At 42.3% G+C, this 18,835-nt stretch overlaps 1 protein-coding gene and 1 pseudogene across 1 annotated transcript in view; one reads left to right on the top strand and one right to left on the bottom strand.

Moving 5' to 3' along the window:
- ranbp3b (RAN binding protein 3b) overlaps positions 1-2,693 on the top strand; it is a 112,411-nt gene extending 109,718 nt beyond the window's left edge. The window contains exon 18 of the mRNA XM_078554746.1: positions 1,432-2,693. Within this exon, the coding sequence (XP_078410872.1) occupies positions 1,432-1,475 (44 nt within the window). The 3' untranslated portion in view covers positions 1,476-2,693. The remainder of the gene's footprint in view (positions 1-1,431) is intronic.
- A 4,069-nt stretch (positions 2,694-6,762) lies between these two features.
- LOC144688316 (ferritin heavy chain B pseudogene) lies at positions 6,763-18,735 on the bottom strand (annotated as a pseudogene).
- Positions 18,736-18,835: the final 100 nt, after the last annotated feature.

The following is an 18,835-nucleotide window of genomic DNA, read 5'->3' as shown; positions in this document are numbered from 1 at the left end:
AGTAAGGGCCTTTTTTTTAGGATGCATAGGTTGAAGACTGATCTAATAGAGGTACTCAAGGTAATGAAGAATTATTTATAGTGATAGATTGTGTCCATTGACTGGCAAGACTGTGATCAAATGGTATAATTTTAAGATAATCACAAACATTAAGATGAAACATAGAAGAATGTGGAATCTGTAACAAATCATTTGTAAGGCAATTGGATAATTTCAAAGAAAAAAGGGATGTTAAAGGAGAGTGGAATTAATGTAGGTGCAGGTGAAGAAAACCACTAAGTCAGATTTCATGGGTCAAATTACATGTTTCTGTGCTGAAACATCTGTGGTCCAGTGTCGAATCAAGGTATATAACATCCGCCACTAAAGATTAGATGCACAATGGCTGTTGACTAAGTTTGTTGTTTGATAAGCCAAGTAAGGCTTATACTGTGCCACCCCTAGACACATGCATTTCCCATAGTTTCAGTCTTGGTTCAGCGCAGCACTCTTATCTGAGAGTCGGAAGGCTGTGGGTTGAAGTCCCACTCCAGAGACCTGAGCATAAAATCTAGGCTGACACTCCAGTGCAATACTGAGGGAGTACTGTGTTGAAGGAGGTACCAGCTTTCGGGTGGGATGATAAATTGAGGCCTTGACTGCCTTCTCAGGTGGACTTAAAAGATCCATACCACGATTTTAAAGAAGAGCAAGGGAGCTTTCTCTGGTGTCTTGCCTAATTCTTATCCCTCAACATACATCGCTAAAAAGCAGATTACCCCGCCATTGTCACATTGATGTTTATGAGAGCTAGCTGTGTGCAATTTGACTTCCATATTTCATCTATTATAACAGTGACTGCATTTCAGAAGTACTTCATTGATCTGAAGCGCTGGAATGTTTTGAGATTGTGAAACTCTCTTTCAATGCAAGTCTTCCTTCTTCTTTCTTGCTCTTCCAATCTTTCCTAAATACTCCATGATTAATATTCTGGACTTCTTAGAAGTGTCACTGTCTGAAACATTTCACAGTCTATTTCTCAAAAGCTACTTCAACTAATAATTTTAAAAATAAACCTGTTTGTGCCAAGATTTCTTGTACTTGTGAGACATTTTTACTAAAAGATTATTGTTCTTTGCTCCGATAGAGTCCTTGATTTTTTTTTGCCACATTAGAGTATGAATTAATAGTTATTTTACATTCTAGCCTACTTGACTTGATTTACTTTAGAGCACAACAATTGATTTCATTTTTAAGCATTTGAGAAAACAGATTTGTAAAGTCGGTTGCCCCAGTAGCCTGTGTTTATATGTCTGTTCTATATAATTTTCTCGGATTTTTCGCATGATATCTCACATACCTGATACCACTGAATTAGAAGGTTCCAATTACAAGGCCTTTGTGAACACAGTGGATACAGATTAACTAATACTTGTTTTCTTATTGGTGCAGGCCCATGTGACACAGATGACAAACAGACTACAGGAAGCACATAGCGACATTGGAACTAATCCGCTTGCAAGGTTTCTGCTCCAGGGTCTTGCAGGCATCTCTGTGGACACCCCAGACCAGTGTTTTTTTCAGGCAGTGTTGAAGATGAACTCCAGACTGGGCCCAGCACAGCTCACTGGCGGCCTGTGCCTTCCTATTCTTGTGTTTTGTCTGAATTAATGGCTTTCACACCGTTAAACTGAGAAACTGCTGATTTTCAGTTTGGGATGCAGAGTCTCATCATATTGATGAGTGAAACTTGCTCTCTGTCTCTTGAATAACTCAGCAAGGCACTTCAATTTTCCAATGGGACTTGTCTATTCAGTACAGCCAGTGTGCACGAAGTTCTGGGTTGTAGTTACCAGTGTCTGTCTCTCTCGCACACCTACACATATACACATTTTATATTCTGGCGGATGAGTGCACAGAGGTCAGATTTTGCAACTTAGAAGAGGAGAATTTGCCAGGATTGCATCTCAAAGCAGCAGTAATATTAACAGACTTTGACTTACAATGGACTTTTAGGCAAAGAGCGCCCATTTCTCATTTTTCCAATGTTATTACTGGGATTTGTGTTGTGCTGTTTTTTTTTATTTCTTTAACGAGTTAAGCTTGTGTGTTCACAGAATCCTGCAATTCAGGCTTTTTTGTACACATTGTTTTTGTTCTTGAAGGAACCAAGAACTTTGGTAAATTTGGGGGGAAAAACACAGGGCGATGCTGGGAGGTTACTGAGCTGTAAATTAAAGTGTGCTTTTCCCTTTACCTGTCTACTTGCTTTTGCAGCAAGCCTTGGAAGCGGAAATGTAATAGTTAAATTTTAGCACAGAAACAATTAGTATGTAATGTTTCCTTGTTTAAAAAAGAAAAAGACAAAAAACCTCCAATTTATTTTTCTGTTTATTTCTTCAGAAGCGCTCCATATAGTTTGGGGTTGGATCCGCGTAGGTCAGTTTGTGTTTTCTCTGTCTCTGTAGCTAGTCCTTTTTGGACTGATAGTAACTTTCTTTACACTGAATAGTTGAGAGTTCTGAAAGAAAAATAGAATAAAACCCATCCTGTCCTCTCCCACCCCCTCCCAACAGGACTGAGCTAGAAAGTGATTACTTTCTGCTAAAAGCCTTAGCTCCTAGAGGAAATCATTACTGATGTGGTTGAAAAGTTTGTGTAAGATTACTATATCAAAATGTATTTCTGAATTACATTAAACATTTAACAAAACACTTTGCTTATGTTACATAGGCTGTGTGGGAATGTTGTGCTCTTTATCTTTCTTGACTAGCTTTGTTTCCAAGCTCCTCTTTTCTTGAACATTTTGGCCACATTCACAATCTTTCAAAATAGGGTTTAGCAGAAGATTAGTGAGTCCTTGGAGTGTCCATAGTAATTCAGAAAGATTTTTTCTAGCTTATGCTAAATTTATACATAAAATCTAACCTAAATAGAATTGAGCTTTCCTGAAACTTGTGTAAAAAAAAAAAGAACTTTTAACATTTTTTTTTTGCAGCCCTAATTTATTTCACGTTTGAGTGTTGTTAGTGGCTTTCTGAAATTCACAACTTACCTTATCCATGGTCTGCAAGGCATTATCAATTGAAGAGCAAGGGCATTGAATAAAAGTCTGAGAACTTCACATTCTAGCCACTATTTTAATTATTTTTTTCTAACTCCCTCTTTAATTCTTTTTGTATGATCTTAAACTTGTCACCAAGCAGCAGAAATAATCTGAAATAAAATCTTTGGAGACTTTTAAAAAGTCACCCCTCAAACTACTGAAATCCAGTGAGAAAAGCTCCAACTACTCTGTTAAAAACTAACCACTTCATTCCAAGTGAATATTTTCCTTTGCTTCATATCCTTATATTTGGAGTATACAAAACTATATGCAATACTCCAACTTTGACATTGTGACAATTTTACAAAAATCTAACATTACCCTCATCTTTTTGTAGGTGCAAAACCAAGGATTCTGCTAGTCTTCTTATAACCGTATCTATTTGTGTTGACGTATTTAATGACCTATCTATTTGCCGCTATGCTCTTTCCATTTAAGATGTTTATTTTCCAAGTTCTTCCAAATGCATCGCTTCACCTTTCCACACTGAGCTGCATCTGCCAACTAGTTGTCCTGTGTTCTTATCATGATTTGTCACGTACCACAAGTTGGTGTCAGCAGATTCTAATATTGTTTCCTCAATTCATAAGTCCATTTTTATGTACAAACATGGTATCTCTCAAGGATATGTGCTGGGGCCTCAACTATTCACTATATTTATTAAACAGAGATCCATATACTGTATCCAAGTCTGCAGATGACACAACAATTGGTGGTATAGTAAGTGGTTAAGACAGTAGCATAAAATTATAAAGCAACATCTCTAGGTGAGTGAGTAAAATTGTGAAAGATGGATTTCAATACAGGTAAATGTGTGGTCATCCATTTTGGACCAAAAAAGGATAGATCTGAATATTTAAATAGTGAAAACCTAAGAACAGAAATTTAGGTGTCCATCCACACAGATCACCAAAATGTAGCCAGGTATAAAAAAAAGGTCAAAAAAGCTAATTGAATGTTAGCCTTTATAACTTGAGTTATAAAGTGCCAGAATATAAAATTGGGGTGGGAAGTTTTGCTATATGCATAGAAAGCCATGATTATACCACATCTGGACTACTGTGCTCAGTTCTGGGTACCATAGCTTAAAAAGGATGCATTTTCCTTGGGAGGAGAGGCAAATTCACAAAAATGTTACCAGGGCTTCAAGGGTTGGATCACGAGGAGAGATTCCATAAACTAGTCTCTTATTCTTTAGAATGTGATTCAATTTAGATTTTTAGGATTTTGACAAGAGTTGATAGGATAGATAATGAGCACTTTTTTTACTGGTTGAGTTGGCTAAGCCATGGGAACATAATCTTATAACTAGAACCAGACCACTTAGGAGAGAAGCTAAGAAGCACTTTATCCAAAGGGTGATAAAAATGTGGAATGCTGTCCCATAAAAAGAAGTTGATGCTCACTCAATTAATAATTTAAATCTGAGATTCATAGATTTTTGCTTGCCATACAGGTAAAGGGATATAGCGCCAAGGCACATGGATATTGCTGGACTACTGATCAATCATGATCTCATTGAATGGGGTTGAACAGGTTCAAGGCGCTGAAGAATCAACTTGTTCCTATGTACTAAGTAGACGTACGAATGAAAGTTGGAGGTCAGCTGTCAGATTTGCTGATGGCAAAAGCTAGCAAATACCATAACTGAGCTACAATTGTTTTTTATATATATATATATAGACTGAATGCTGCAGTAGTGGATTATGAAATGACGGTTAAAGTGGGCAAGGCCAAAGTTATAAATGTTTCTCGAATTACAGAATGAACATTTTAATAAACTTTAAACAGCTGGACTAGATGTGACATTTTAAATATCTGGAGTCTGTAGATGTGACAAGGAAATTAGAGTTAGGATTATAATAGGAAAATTTGTTTTAAATGGTAGAAAGGATATTGACTGGACAAATGAATAGAGATCTGAAGAGAAGATTAGTGAAGACTTTGTAGTGGAGTAGTGCTGAAACATGGACATGCTGAGGAAAGAAGAGGCCAGGCTTCTAGAGAGCTTTGCAATGTATTTTTGGAGTGACATGGAAACAAAGTGAATAGATAAGAAAGTAATAAGGTGTTGGTGATATAAAATGCACTTTGATTTTAAAAATAATTATATAGGACTCTGTACCTTATACATATATATATATATATAAAACACAGAAGCGGGCTATTTGGCCCAACCAGCCCATGCTGGTGTTTATGCTCCACTCAAACTTCCTATCTTTTCTCATCCACCATTGTAACTACCTATACCCTTCTCCCTTGTCTATTTTCGCTAACAAATGCATCTATACTATTTGCTTCTATCACTCCCTGTAGTAGCAAGTTCCAAATTCTTATATAAAAGCAAAATACTGCAGATGGAAATCTGAAACAAAAACAAAAATAGCTGGAAAAACTCAGCAGGTCTGACAGCATCTGCATAGAGGAATACAGTTAACGTTTCGAGTCCGTAAGAGTCATACTGACTTGAAACGTTAACTGTATTCCTCTCCGCAGATGCTGTCAGATCTGCTGAGTTATTCCAGCTATTTTTGCCTTTGTTCCAAATTGTTACCACTCTTGGGTGATAAAATTCTTCTGAATTCCCTATTGGATTTCTTGGTGACTATTTTATATTGATGGCCTCCAGTTATGCTCTTTCCACAAGAGGAAACATTCTCTCTTTATCCATTCTATCAAAATCTTTCAGAATTTTAAAGACCTAAATTAGGTCACCCCTTAACCTTTTTTCAAGAGATAAGATACCTAGTCTGTTAATCCTTTCCTTGATATATATACTCACGGATTTCTGGTATCATCCTTGTAAATCTTCCCTGCACCCTCTCCACTGCCTCTATATCCTTTTTAAAATATGGCGACCAGAACTGCACACTGTATGTGATCTAACCAAGGTTTGATGCAGGTTTAGCGTAACTTTTCTAATTTTCAGTTGCATCCCTCTAAATAAAAATAAAAACCAAGTGCTAGAAATACTCAGGTGTGGCAGCATCTGTGGAAAGTTAACATTTTGAGTAAAATATGTTCTTTGGAATCCTCTGGAAATAAAGCCTTGCGCTCGTTTTTTGTGGCCTTGCTAACCTGTGGCACAACTTATACTGATTGATGCATTTGTACTCCAAAATCCCTTTGTTCCTCTACCCCGCCTCGACTCTCACCTTCCAAGTAATTTGTGACCTCCCGATTCTTCTTACCAAAACATACAACCCCACATTTATCTGTGTTGAACTTCGTTTGCCAATTATTTGCCCATTCTACAAGTTCCTATTAATGTTGACCTGTAATTATTGCAGTCCTGCTCAGTAATGACTATCCCCCTCCCTCACCCAAATCTGGTGCCATTCATTAATTTAGAAATTATATTTTTGATTCCAAGGTCCAAATCGTTAATGTAAATTGTGAACAACATTAGTCCCAGCACTGATCCTTGCAGAACACCACTCCCCTCCTTTGCCACTCTAAATAACTACCCTTTATGCCCGCTTTCTGCTTTCAGTCTTGAAGCCAGCTCGCAATCCGTTCTACCACTACCCTGACTCCACGTTCTCTGAATTATTCATTAGTCTATTATGGGGCACCTTATTGAATGCCTTTTGAAAATCGATATTAATTACAAGCCAAGTTTTTATTTCAGATCTCCAGAATTTGCATTATTTTGCTTTTAATGCAAGCCACCACACTTACTCATGTTTCTTGGACAATACCTAGAAGCAGCAGTAGGTATAAGTTTAGAATGCATATGACAAATATTGTTATCAAAATCAGGCCAATAATGAGACGTGTAGGTTGCGGCATTAAATTTATTTGCATTTTGTATCCACTGTAACCAGCAGTTTCTTGAAATAATAGAGAATCAGATTGTAACATAAAATGATCAGTTCAAGTGCAGAAGCTGTGTTTGGGTTCATTTGGTGTCAGTATTCTGCACAAGTGAGGACTGTTAATGCATTGAAAATTCAGATAAAGGTTTGGCCAGCGAAAGACTGCATATGGTTCTTGCTGCCTGCTAAGGTGGTTCAGTCAGAATCTCTTCTGACCCCATGTTTTTATATTGCTTGGCACTTTGCAGTGAATGAGTGCCTCGTTTATGCATGTGCCTGTTTAGCAAAGGGATGAAACATGCAGATCTTGGAGACCCGAGTGGAGGTGTATAGAGGTGTCACTTGATCTGTCCAGAATCTGAGACACTATATTGAAATGATATATTCAGTATCATTTATATTGATAAATGTAATTATAATGTGTTTGATAATGGTATTAGTGACTGTATGGACCTACTTCAGATTTTGGATCTGCCTTGTCAGCCTCCCCCATGATCAGGAGTTTACTTTCAATTAGCAATATCCAGACATGCTAGCTAATCTAGGGCTTTAAAAATATGATCATTTTTGTTATATAAATTAAATATTGTTATCTTTATACAAGCCCTCATATTCCCTCTTCAAGCTTCCAAACAGTGAAACTAATGAATATTTTAGTGAAACAAGGTCAATGTAAAATCAAGAAACTGATGCATTTCACAGAATGTGTGTGAGTGAATAGATTGGTAATTCTAAAGGAATTATAAATCTCTTCTATAATGCTTCTTTAATATACAAAACAAGAAAATGCACTAATGCAAAAGCAAAACACTGCAGATGCTGTAAATTGGGAATAAAAACAAAAATGCTGGAAGCACTCAGCAGATCTGGCAGCATTTGTGGAGAGAGAAAGAAGAGTTAGCATTTCAGGCTGGTGACCTTTTGTCAGAATCCTGATGCTGGCAGACCTGCTGAATATTTTCCAGCATTATCTGTTTTTGGTTAATGTTTCAGGCCAATGACCTTTCATCAGAACTGGATGAAGTTGACGGCGTGACAGATTTTAAGCATGTTCTGAGGTGGGGAAGAGAGTGAGGGGAGGAAAGAACAAAGGGGAAAGTCTCTAATAGGCAAGAACCTAACTGACAAAAAGAATGATGATGCAAGGGGTAAGAAGACAAGTTTAAAAAAAACAGAAGATGGCTGTAGAGGAGTGAAAATGGCAACAGCAAAATCACTACCAACAGCTGCTGTCCCTAAAAATGGTAATCGTTAAGATCTGAAACTGTTGAATGTATGTTGAGTCCAGAGGCTGTAAAGTGTAAATTGAAAGTTGAAATGCTGTTCCTCAAGCTTCTGTTGAATTTGATTAGCAGAACAGTGTAGGGGGCCAAGGACAAAGGTCAGAGTGGGAGTTGGACAAAGGAGTAAAAAGATAAGCGTCCAGCAGGGTCACGATTGTGGACTAAGTAGAGGTGTTACGCAAAGTGATTGCCCAATCTGTTTGATCTCCCCAATGTAGAGCAGACCACATTATGAGCAGTGGATACAGTATACTAAATTGAAAGAAGTACAAGTAAATCACATTTTGACTTGTAAGAAGAGTTTAGGGCATTGGATGGTGGGGAGGAGGTAAAACGGCAGGTGTTGCATCGCTTGCCACTTGCATGGGAAGGTACTGTGGGAAAGGGAACGGGCTGCAAATGATTGTCGAGTGAACCACGATGTAACAGAGGAAATGGTCCTTGGGAATGGTAAAAGGGGAGGGAAAAATGTGTTTGGTAGGCACATCTCTGGAGGTGGTGGAAATAAAATAAATAATAGGAGTGGGCCATTCAGCCTTTTGAGCTTGCTTTGCCATTCAATAAGATCATTCTAGGGTGTAATGACACAGCTGTGGACAGTATTGACATTGCAGTTGAAGAGAAGCTGAATGTGACTTTTGAGAACACTACTCTCATATATTGGAATACTCTAAAAGCACTAGAAGTTCCTGAAACCTTGAGAATTCTCCAGGTATTCCCAGAATTCAAGGTCCCCTTATTATTGCCAGATCTCTGGATTCCTTCCTAATGTAGCCAGACCTGGCTTATAGTCCTGCAACACGTTGGGACACCTATCCCAGTACTGCCAGATCCCACTTTTCCCTCTCCAGTTGCTGGGGCCAACTGCTCAGGGCTAGGAATCCAGCCAACGGTGCTCCCAGTTCCAGGCTGTCTCTGTACTATTGTACTCTAGGAGTCACCCTGGCAATGCTGCTACTTCCAATGTGGTAGATGCACACTGAGGAGTCAACCCCCATTCCCAATTTTTATACACTCCACCCTACCCCTCTCGGGATGTTTCCTTAAATTCACAATCACATGTTGGGATTTGTAAGAGCCTTGGGTCCCCTATGAATTACAATGTATTTTTTGCCTGCCCAATATTTAGGTAACCCATGATTGGATAATGAACTTTTAGCACTTGCCTGGTTTACTGGAATACATTGCATGCTGCCTTGATTTGTGAATAAGGAAGCATATGTACTCGGGATCAGGCTATGAACCATAGACATTTAGTGAACATTAGCCCTCAGTCTAAAATTAATCCTTGCAATGCAATTTTTACTTTGCAGCTATAAGCTGCCATGGTGCCCTCTGACTCATTTCGTATGCATGATGGCCTCGGTCTAACTGACTTTGTATTGCAAGATATAACTCCAAGTTTCTTGAAGGTAGACCAGAACAAAGTGATGTAAAAATAAGTATTTCTTAGTATTGCATTTAGATGGTCAGGCAGTTACAGCATTCAAAACAGTGTTTGTTCGAATGAGTAGAGGTGCCAAATAAATAATTACTGCCCCACAGGATGCTTGTAATTGAATGGAATGGATTTGACTCTTCCTTGAGAAAGCCATTAATTTGTTCAAACTGCTTGCAGGAAATTATAAATAGAAACAGAAAAAGCTAGGAACACTCATCATGTCAGACAGCATAGGTGGCAAGAGAAACTGAGTTAGCATTTATAAAACTTGAAATTAATACTTTTCCAGAAAACTATCAGGGAAGATGCTGGACAGAATTGCACTGACGGCTTTGCATTCAATTGACAATGGTATAGAAAATCCTCTTTTGTTCCACATAAATAACCTTCCAACCATCTGTGGTCTGTTGGGCTTAAAGGCCCAATTCTGTGCTTTAAATACTAGGTAATCTATGACATCATAAGGCGAGGGTATGTAAAATTGATGGCCTGCAGAATTAGGAATCAATTCTAAATATGTGTTCTGTGATCAGTTAAAAACAATCCAATAAATAATCCGCCATGTTTGAAATGTTGAATTTTTGTCACTCATTCATACCTCATGGTTAGTGCTCCACACACTGGATAAACTCTACCATCTAAATTGCTGGCTTTTGAGATTCACTGCACAAAGACTAAGGACCCATCTCTGTAGTGCTTCTTGATACAGGGACACTTTCTCCCCAATTACCCCCAATTCCTCATTTATACAGCACCCCAGGACATTTCTCACTGCTATCAGGCCCAAAGAAAGCCCTCACTACCACTCAATGCTGATGTACCCTACTTAGGTGCTTCAGTCCTCTATACCCTATCACCAATCGCATTGTTGTTATCTCTTAGGACCCGGCAACTGTAACACTGACAGTGCGGGACCCCCTTCCCCACTACTGGAAAAGTCTGATTTCCCAGGGATTTCCCACAACCCCACATTTCACCTGGAACTGCTACAAAACCCCAGGTTTCCCCTCTGCAGACTTGCAATGAGCAGAATCACTCCAAATGTATTAAGAGATGAGACGAAAATTAATCAGAACATGTCACTTGTGTGTTTTTCAGAGAAAACATAAGAAATAGGAGTAGGACATTCAGTTTTAACAACCCTCCTCGACCATTCAATGGCTCATGGCTGATCATCGATCTTAACTCCCATCTTCCCACGCTATCCCCTGAGTAGGCAAAAATCTATTGATTTTTGTCTTAAGTGTACTCTGACTGAGCATCCACAGTACACTGGATTAGAGAATTCTACAGATTCACAACCCTTTGAGCGAATAAATTTCTCCTCATTTCACTCCTATATGGCCAACCCCTCATTCCTAGGTCCAGACCCCTCAGCCAGGGGGAAACATCCTCCCAGTGTCTACCCTATGAAGCCACTTAAGAATTTGATTCAAGTCAATCGCCACTCATTCTTCTGGGGATTGAAGGCCTGGTCTACTCAATCTCTCATCATAGGACAATCCTCACATCTCAGGAATCAGCCTGGTGAGCCTTTGTTGTATTTCCTCTAAGGCAAGTGTTATTCTTCCTTCGTAATGAGATCAAAATTCCAGGTGTGGTCTTACTAAGGAATTGTATAATTGTATTAAGATTTCTTTGCTCTTATTTTCCAATCCCTTTGTATTAAAGGTTAACATACCATTTTCCTTCCTAATTGTCACTTTGTTTTGCATGTTAACTTTGTGATTTGTATAGAAGGACTACCAGGTCCCTCTGAATACCAACTTTTCACAGTCTCTGCATTTAAAAAATATTCTGCTTTTCTATTTTTCTTACCAAGTGCTTAATTTCACAGTTCCCCCACATTATATCCACTTAACCAACCTATACCCCTTTGCAGCCTCTGTGTCCTCCCCATAGCTTAGTTTCCTACCTAACTTCGTATCATCAGCAAACATGGATACATTACACTTGGTCTTGCCATGGAGGTGTGGACTACTTTGTTATCTGAGGAGTTGTGAAGAGAGTGTAGGGGTGGTTCTTTTCCGAGAGGCGCTCCCCACACTCAAGTTCATGACACCAGATTTACAAGTGTACGGTTTGAACAGAATGACCAGCAAGACCAGTTTCTTCTGATAATTCACAATTGCTTTATTGAATCACCCGCAACCCCACAGTACAAAACCCAAAATTTAAAATAACACGTTCCCAGTACCCGACACAAAGTTCCCACAATTCATTTTAAACTTACAAAAACACAAGCAAAACATCATGTCTTCTCCTGAACCCCCAAGAAAAAAAACCCTCAGACCAATATCATCAAGATATGGCTGAAACAAGTTACAAGGTACCAGCAAAAAACACCCAAGTTTTTGCCCCAAAACCTTCACAAAACCCTCAGACCAATATCACTACAATTTGGCTGAAACTTACAATCCCCAACATGGCTGGTCTGACTGATGTCGACTGTGGGCCTGAGTCTAGGTGACCAAACTCTCGACCCTTCTTCCGACTGTAGCCCAAAATCTTCAGGCCAACATCACCATGATATGGCTGAAAACCTTACAATCCTCAACACGGCCGGTCTGTTCAGTGTGGAATGTAGGCCTGAGTCAAGGTGACCAGCCCTAATCCTCCTCCTAACTGCAGCCCAGATACTCAGATCTGCTCTCCTTTTTAATAATAGTTTAACTCAGACATGTCAAAGCATATTTCCTATTGTTCCAATGTCCATTTAGTTGATTCCAGGCAAAGTCCAGACAAGTGTCATCATCTGCTAGTTGAAACAGGCTGGTTTTCCATAGAAGATGTATCCTGACGAATATTATTAGTTCTCATTGTATGAGCAATTCTCCTGCTGTTTAAGGTGGCACAGTAACAGCACATGGCTCCAAAGTTAATGAGGGTTTGAATGACCCTATTCCAGTACTAATATCTCTGGTGCAGACCTTAGTTGCGTTATTCCTTGAGTGTATTGTATTGATGATATGTCCTTTGAGCCATTGTATTGGGTAATCAGACTTCATGATTGCATTAGTCAATGTCCAAACCCTTTTGACGAGTTTTTATTAAAAATTGTTTTTATTAAATGTCCGAATTAATCCCTTGCTGCCCAGCCCTGTACTGCTGACTGCAGCCTATCTTTTTGTAATTTATAGTTCCAATCATGAGGTTAAAACATGTCCGTGGGTTTGAAATTATGTTCCATAAATTTCCCAGTTGGAGGAGATTTCGATCCTACAAGAGCTGAATGACATGGAATGATCAGTAAACCTCCCCACTTCTGATCTTAAGTTGGAGGGAAGATTATCGATGAACCTACTGAAGATGATTGGGCCAGGAAACTACCCTGAAGAACTCCTGCAGCAATGTCCTGGGGATGAGACAATTGACCTCAAATAGCCACAATCATCATCTGCGTTATATATGACTCCAGGCACTGGAGAATTTTTCCCCTAATCCCTGTTGCTTTCAATTTTACTAGGGTTCCCTGGTATCAACTCAGTCTAATTCTGCCTTATTATCAAAGGCAGTTGCTCTTACTTCACCTCTGAAATTCATCAAGGCTTCTTAAGCAGCAGTTTCCGAACCCACGACCACTACCATCTAGAAGGCCAAGGGCAGCAGACATATGGGAACACCAGCACCTGGAAGTTCCCCTCCGAGCCAGTCATCATCCTGACTTGGAAATATATCACCGTTCCTTCACTGTCACTGGGTCAAAATCCTGGAACTCCCTCCATAATAGCACTGCAGCAGTTCAAGAAGGCAGCTCACCACCACCTTCTCAAGGGCAATTAGGGATAGGCAACAAATGCTGGCCTGGTCGGCGATGTCCACATCCCGTAAAAGAATTTTTAAAAATGTGACTCTCATCCATTTTTTGATCCAAGCCTGTATTGAGATTTGGAGCCGATTGGTAATGGATCCAAACTGAGAATCGGTGAAGCGACACTATTGATGGCACCTTCCATCACTTGGCTGATGGCTGGGTTGGTTTTATCCTGCTTTTTGTGGACAGGACATTGAATAGCCTCCTTCTGTGTTATATCATTCTGCCTGTAGTGCCTGTACTGGCTCTTCGGTACAGTTTTCCAATTAATCCCACCCTTCTGCTCTTTCTCCATAGACATGTAAAATGTTTCCCTTCAAGTATTTATCCAATTATCTTTTCAAAGTTACTATTGAATCTACTTCCACCACCCTTTCAGGCAGTGCATTCCAGATCATAACTCCTCTCTGTGTAAAAAAAGTTTGCTCATGTTATCTCTGATTCTTTTGCCAATCACCTTGAATCCGTATCTTCTGCTTCCCCACCCTTCTGCCACTGGAAACAATGTCTCTTGTTGTTCATTTACTCTATCAAAACCATTCATAATTTTGAAAACCTCTATTAAATCTCTCCTTAACCATTTCGGATGGTGAGGAACGTGTTCCTGCTGATACAGGCTCTTCCGCAGCCACTTAACACTCCATGTTAATTGGCTGGAGGCGGGACATCTGTCCAACTCTCAGGAGAAAGTCCTGCCTCAGAGAACTGCCAACCAATCTGATTGGCTGGCTGCTCAGTAGTCCCAGCACTGTGGCCTGAACTAGAACTACAAGCAGTCCCCAGATTCTAAGTCCCAGAGTGCAGGACCAGGTAAGTGCGAGCGGTCTCAATGAGAGGAGGGGAGGTGAGGACTGAGGAGGTTGGGGGGCTGAGGGAGCACCCGCCAGTGGCAGGCCTTGTTTGCGGGGGGGTGAGCGGGTGGGGAAGACCCCGATGTGGAAAGGAGTCTATTGAAGGAGGTGTGCCCTCAACACCCCTTTCCACCCAGGGCCTGAGCGGGGTTACTTTCCGGGCTTCCCTCCTGCTCCTGAACTCCTCCTGCCAGCCCGAAAATTGAAGCCAGGCAGGAAATGGCCCCAAAGTGCTCATTAATTGCCAACTTAAGGGCATCAGTTTGGGGAAGGGCAGGCAGGCCAGCCTAGCCTTGTCCATCCCACCGTAAAATTACAGAGAGGTTGGGGCAGGTGAGAGGGCAGTGGGAAGGCCATCCAAGGAATTTTATTGGTCTCCATCAGTGGGGGAGCATAAAATTCAGCCCATTTACCCAAGTCCATGTCATTATCATTGATCGAAAGTCTCTTTAATCCCATAGTTTGTAATTTTGTTAATAAGTCTACTATGTGATTCTTTGTCAAATGCCATTTGAAAGCCCAAATACACCGACAGCAGTTGGTGACTTTCCGCCTTCAGGCCCTGCACCGATACCTTTATGTCGAGCCCCCTCCGAGGTGGTGTGCCCTGGCGACATATTTCTTCTGCCAGGTGCATGGCCTGAATTATGACGTGCAGCTCCTGTCTGTAGACCTGAGGGGCCTTTGTGGCTCCTTGCAGGTGTTGCCCATCTTTTACCAGGACCTGATCAAAGTCTGGAACATAGTCACCTCACGCCGCAGCTCTCAGCCGTCAGGAGTAGCGGCTATCGTCAGAGAGCCGTTGCTCAGGAATCTGCACCTCCGCCATTTTGCAGTGGCTGGCGGGGAGGAGGGTTGTGGCTGCCGGGATGACCAGGATCGGGGATGTGCTGGGTGGCGGAGGAGTGGGCTGGATGCTTCCCCAGGAGCTGGCGCATCATGCGTTGGTGGATGCCCGGCTTGAGGCCGATGCCATCCATGACCTTAGGACAGTCATGCTTGGCCCTGATGTCATACTGGTGGCTCAGGTGCGCGGTGGTCTTCCGTCCAAGCCCTGTTCAGATGGAATTCCACATCGGGCCCAAGCCCCGGACCCTTCCTTGGGAGCTGGAGTCCTGCAACCTGAGTAGCCTTGCGGAAATGCCCTCCGTACCCTTTAGCACGGTGCAGGGGGGTTTCCTGTATGGGCTGCTGCTGCACACCCTTCACTTCCTTGACCTCGCCCACCGCCCGGACATGCCCTGGCGTGCCATGTCATCCGGCGGCGGAAGTCCCCAGTGGAGGGCCCTCTATGGGGGAGTCCTCCCACTTTCCATCGAGGACCTCGGGTGGAGGGTGTTGCATGCAGCAGTCCCATACAACCGTAGGATGTGTCGGTTCACAGACCCTCAAGATGCCTGTGTTTTTTGCGGCCTCGTGGAATCCGTGGACCACGTGTATGCAGGTCGTTGTAGGCTGCACCCCCTTTTTAGTTACTTGAAGAAGCTTTTGTTTTGTTTGCACTTCAGTCCCACGCTCCTGATCTATGGGCACCTGATGCGGAGGGGGGCGAGGAAGGAGGACCTCCTCGTGAACCTGCTCCTGGGCCTGGCCAAGCTGGCCATTAACAGGTCCAAGTAGCAGGCGATAGAGAGGTCGTCTGACCTGACTGTCTGCCCCTCTTCTGCGGCTATGTTCGCGGCTGGGTGTCCCTGGAGAGGGAGCACACGGTGTCTGCTGGCACTGTTGAGGCCTTCCATGCTTGGTGGGCACTGGGGTGCTTTATAGACCCCTTTGATCACATTTTGATTTAATGTCTTTAAGTTTTCTTTGAACTTTGTCTTTTGTTTTTGCAGCTCCCTTTAAGGGGCTGCCTTTTAATTTGTCCCTGATTTTGTTAATTTAATTTATTTGTTTGTAACCGAAAGATGTCACAGACAAAAGGATCAAAGAGGTGTTGAAGGTGGTGATATTGTCTGAGAAAAGTGCTAATTAAGAATGGAAGATAGGATACTCAAGGTACAGCTCTAGTGGGGGTGGGGTGGAAAGACTAACAAAGTTTTAGTTTTAGATTTAAAAATAATGGAAATAGGTGGGAAAAGAAGAATCTATATAAATTATTGAAAAAAAAGGGAGGGGGGAGGGGGAGTTTAAGATCTAAAGTTGTTGAATTCAATATTCAGCCCGGAAGGCTGTAAAGTGCCTAGTCGGAAGATGAGGTGCTGTTCCTCCAGTTTGCGTTGGGCTTCACTGGAACAAATCAGCAAGCCAAGGACAGACATGTGGGCAAGAGAATAGGGTGGAGTGTTAAAATGGGAAGCGACAGGGAGGTTTGGGTCTTTCTTGCGGACAGACCGCAGGTGTTCTGCAAAACGGTCGCCCAGTTTGCGTTTGGTCTCTCCAATGTAGAGGAGACCGCATTGGGAGCAACGAATGCAGTAGACTAAGTTAGGGGAAATGCAAGTGAAATGCTGCTTCACTTGAAAGGAGTGTTTGGGCCCTTGGACGATGAGGAGAGAGGAAGTGAAGGGGCAGGTGTTGCATCTTCTGTGTGGGCATGGGGAGGTGCCATAGGTGGGGGTTGAGGAGTAGGGGGTGATGGAGGAGTGGACCAGGGTGTCCCAGAGGGAACGATCCCTACAGAATGCCATCAGGGGGGGTGAAGGGAAGATGTGTTTGGTGGTGGCATCATGCTGGAGTTGGCGGAAATGGCGGAGGATGATCCTTTGAATGCGGAGGCTGGTGGGGTGATAAGTGAGGACAAGGGGGACCCTATCATGTTTCTGGGAAGGAGGAGAAGGCGTGAGGGAGGATGCGCGGGATATGGGCCGGACACGGTTGAGGGCCCTGTCAACGACCGTGGGTGGAAAACCTCGGTTAAGGAAGAAGGAGGACATGTCAGAGGAGCTGTTTTTGAAGGTAGCGTCATCAGAACAGATGCGACGGAGGCGAAGGAACTGAGAGAATGGGATGGAGTCCTTACAGGAAGCGGGGTGTGAGGAGCTGTAGTCGAGGTAGCTGTGGGAGTCGGTAGGCTTGTAGTGGATATTGGTGGACAGTCTATCATCAGAAATTGAGACAGAGAGGTCAGGGAAGGGAAGAGAAGTGTCAGAGATGGACCATGTGAAAATGATGGAGGGGTGGAGATTGGAAGCAAAATTGATAAATTTTTCCAGGTCCCGACGAGAGCATGAAGCAGCACCGAAGTAATCATCGATGTACCGGAGAAAGAGTTGTGGGAGGGGGCCGGAGTAGGACTGGAACAAGGAATGTTCCACATACCCCATAAAGAGACAGGCATAACTGGGGCCCATGCGGGTACCCATAGCCACACCTTTTATTTGGAGGAAGTGAGAGGAGTTAAAGGAGAAATTGTTCAGTGTGAGAACAAGTTCAGCCAGACGGAGGAGAGTAGTGGTGGATGGGGATTCTTCAGGCCTCTGTTCAAGGAAGAAGCTAAGGGCCCTCAGACCATCCTGGTGGGGAATGGAGGTGTAGACGGATTGGACATCCATGGTGAACTACATCCGTGATTCCTCTGACACCTTACGTCACATCAACAATTTCCAGTTCCCTGGCCCCAACCGCTTCCTCTTCACCATGGATCCCCACTAGAGCTGTACCTTGAGTATCCTGTCTTCCATTCTTAATTAGCACTTTTCTCAGACAATATCACCACCTTCAACACCTCTTTGATCCTTTTGTCTGTGACATCTTTTGATTATCTGCTCCTATCACTGCTTGCTTATCTCCACAATCACCACACCCTCAACTTCTCTCTCCCCCCGCCCCCCCCACCTTAGACCAGCTTATATTTCACCTTTCTCCTAAATATACTCAGTTCTGCCGAAGGGTCATGAAGACTCGAAACGTTAACTGATTTCTTCTCCACCGATGCTGCCAGACCTGCTGAGTTTTTCCAGATAATTCTGTTTTTGTTTTTGATTTAACAGATCTGTGCTGACTTTTATTTATTAGCCCATTCTTTTCCAATTGCTGGATTATTGTCTCTAAAAGATTATCCAACAATAATATTAAGCTGACTGCCCTGTAGTTGCTGGATTTATCCCTCTCATCTTTTTTTAACATGTGATCTCCAGGCTTCTTGATCATCTTCACTTGTTCATTCAAGTCATGAGTCTCCAGGAAGTCACAGAGATGAGTGTCAGTGTTCCAAGATGACAGTTTGTGCAGATCCTGTAGACTGTGGTTCAGAGCCTTCTCCAACTGCAGAGCTCCCTGCATTGCCTCCAGTTCATTGCTCCACTCACCGAACTCTGGTTTCTTGATATCCTCCATACTGATTCGGCCTCTATGTTTATTCTGGAATTTCATCAGTTTCTCAGCGTGTTCCCATTCCTCATGTGACAGCTCAGCAGGGTGATGCAAGGCAACACCATCCTGGTCAAAGTAAAAGGACATGGGAACATAGGAGGAATAGAGCTCCGGGTTGACCCGCTTCATTGTAGTCATCTGACACCACCCCCATATCCAAGGAGGGGCTGGAAGATTGTGACATGAGGCTCCGCAATTTCCACCCTTACTTTCCTCAGTAACTTAGGAT

This window comes from Cetorhinus maximus, chromosome 13 (genome assembly GCF_964194155.1).
Source record: "Cetorhinus maximus chromosome 13, sCetMax3.hap1.1, whole genome shotgun sequence".
Lineage (NCBI taxonomy): Eukaryota > Metazoa > Chordata > Chondrichthyes > Lamniformes > Cetorhinidae > Cetorhinus > Cetorhinus maximus.
Note: the sequence above shows the minus strand (reverse complement) of the source record. Positions and strands in the feature narration are given on the sequence as shown.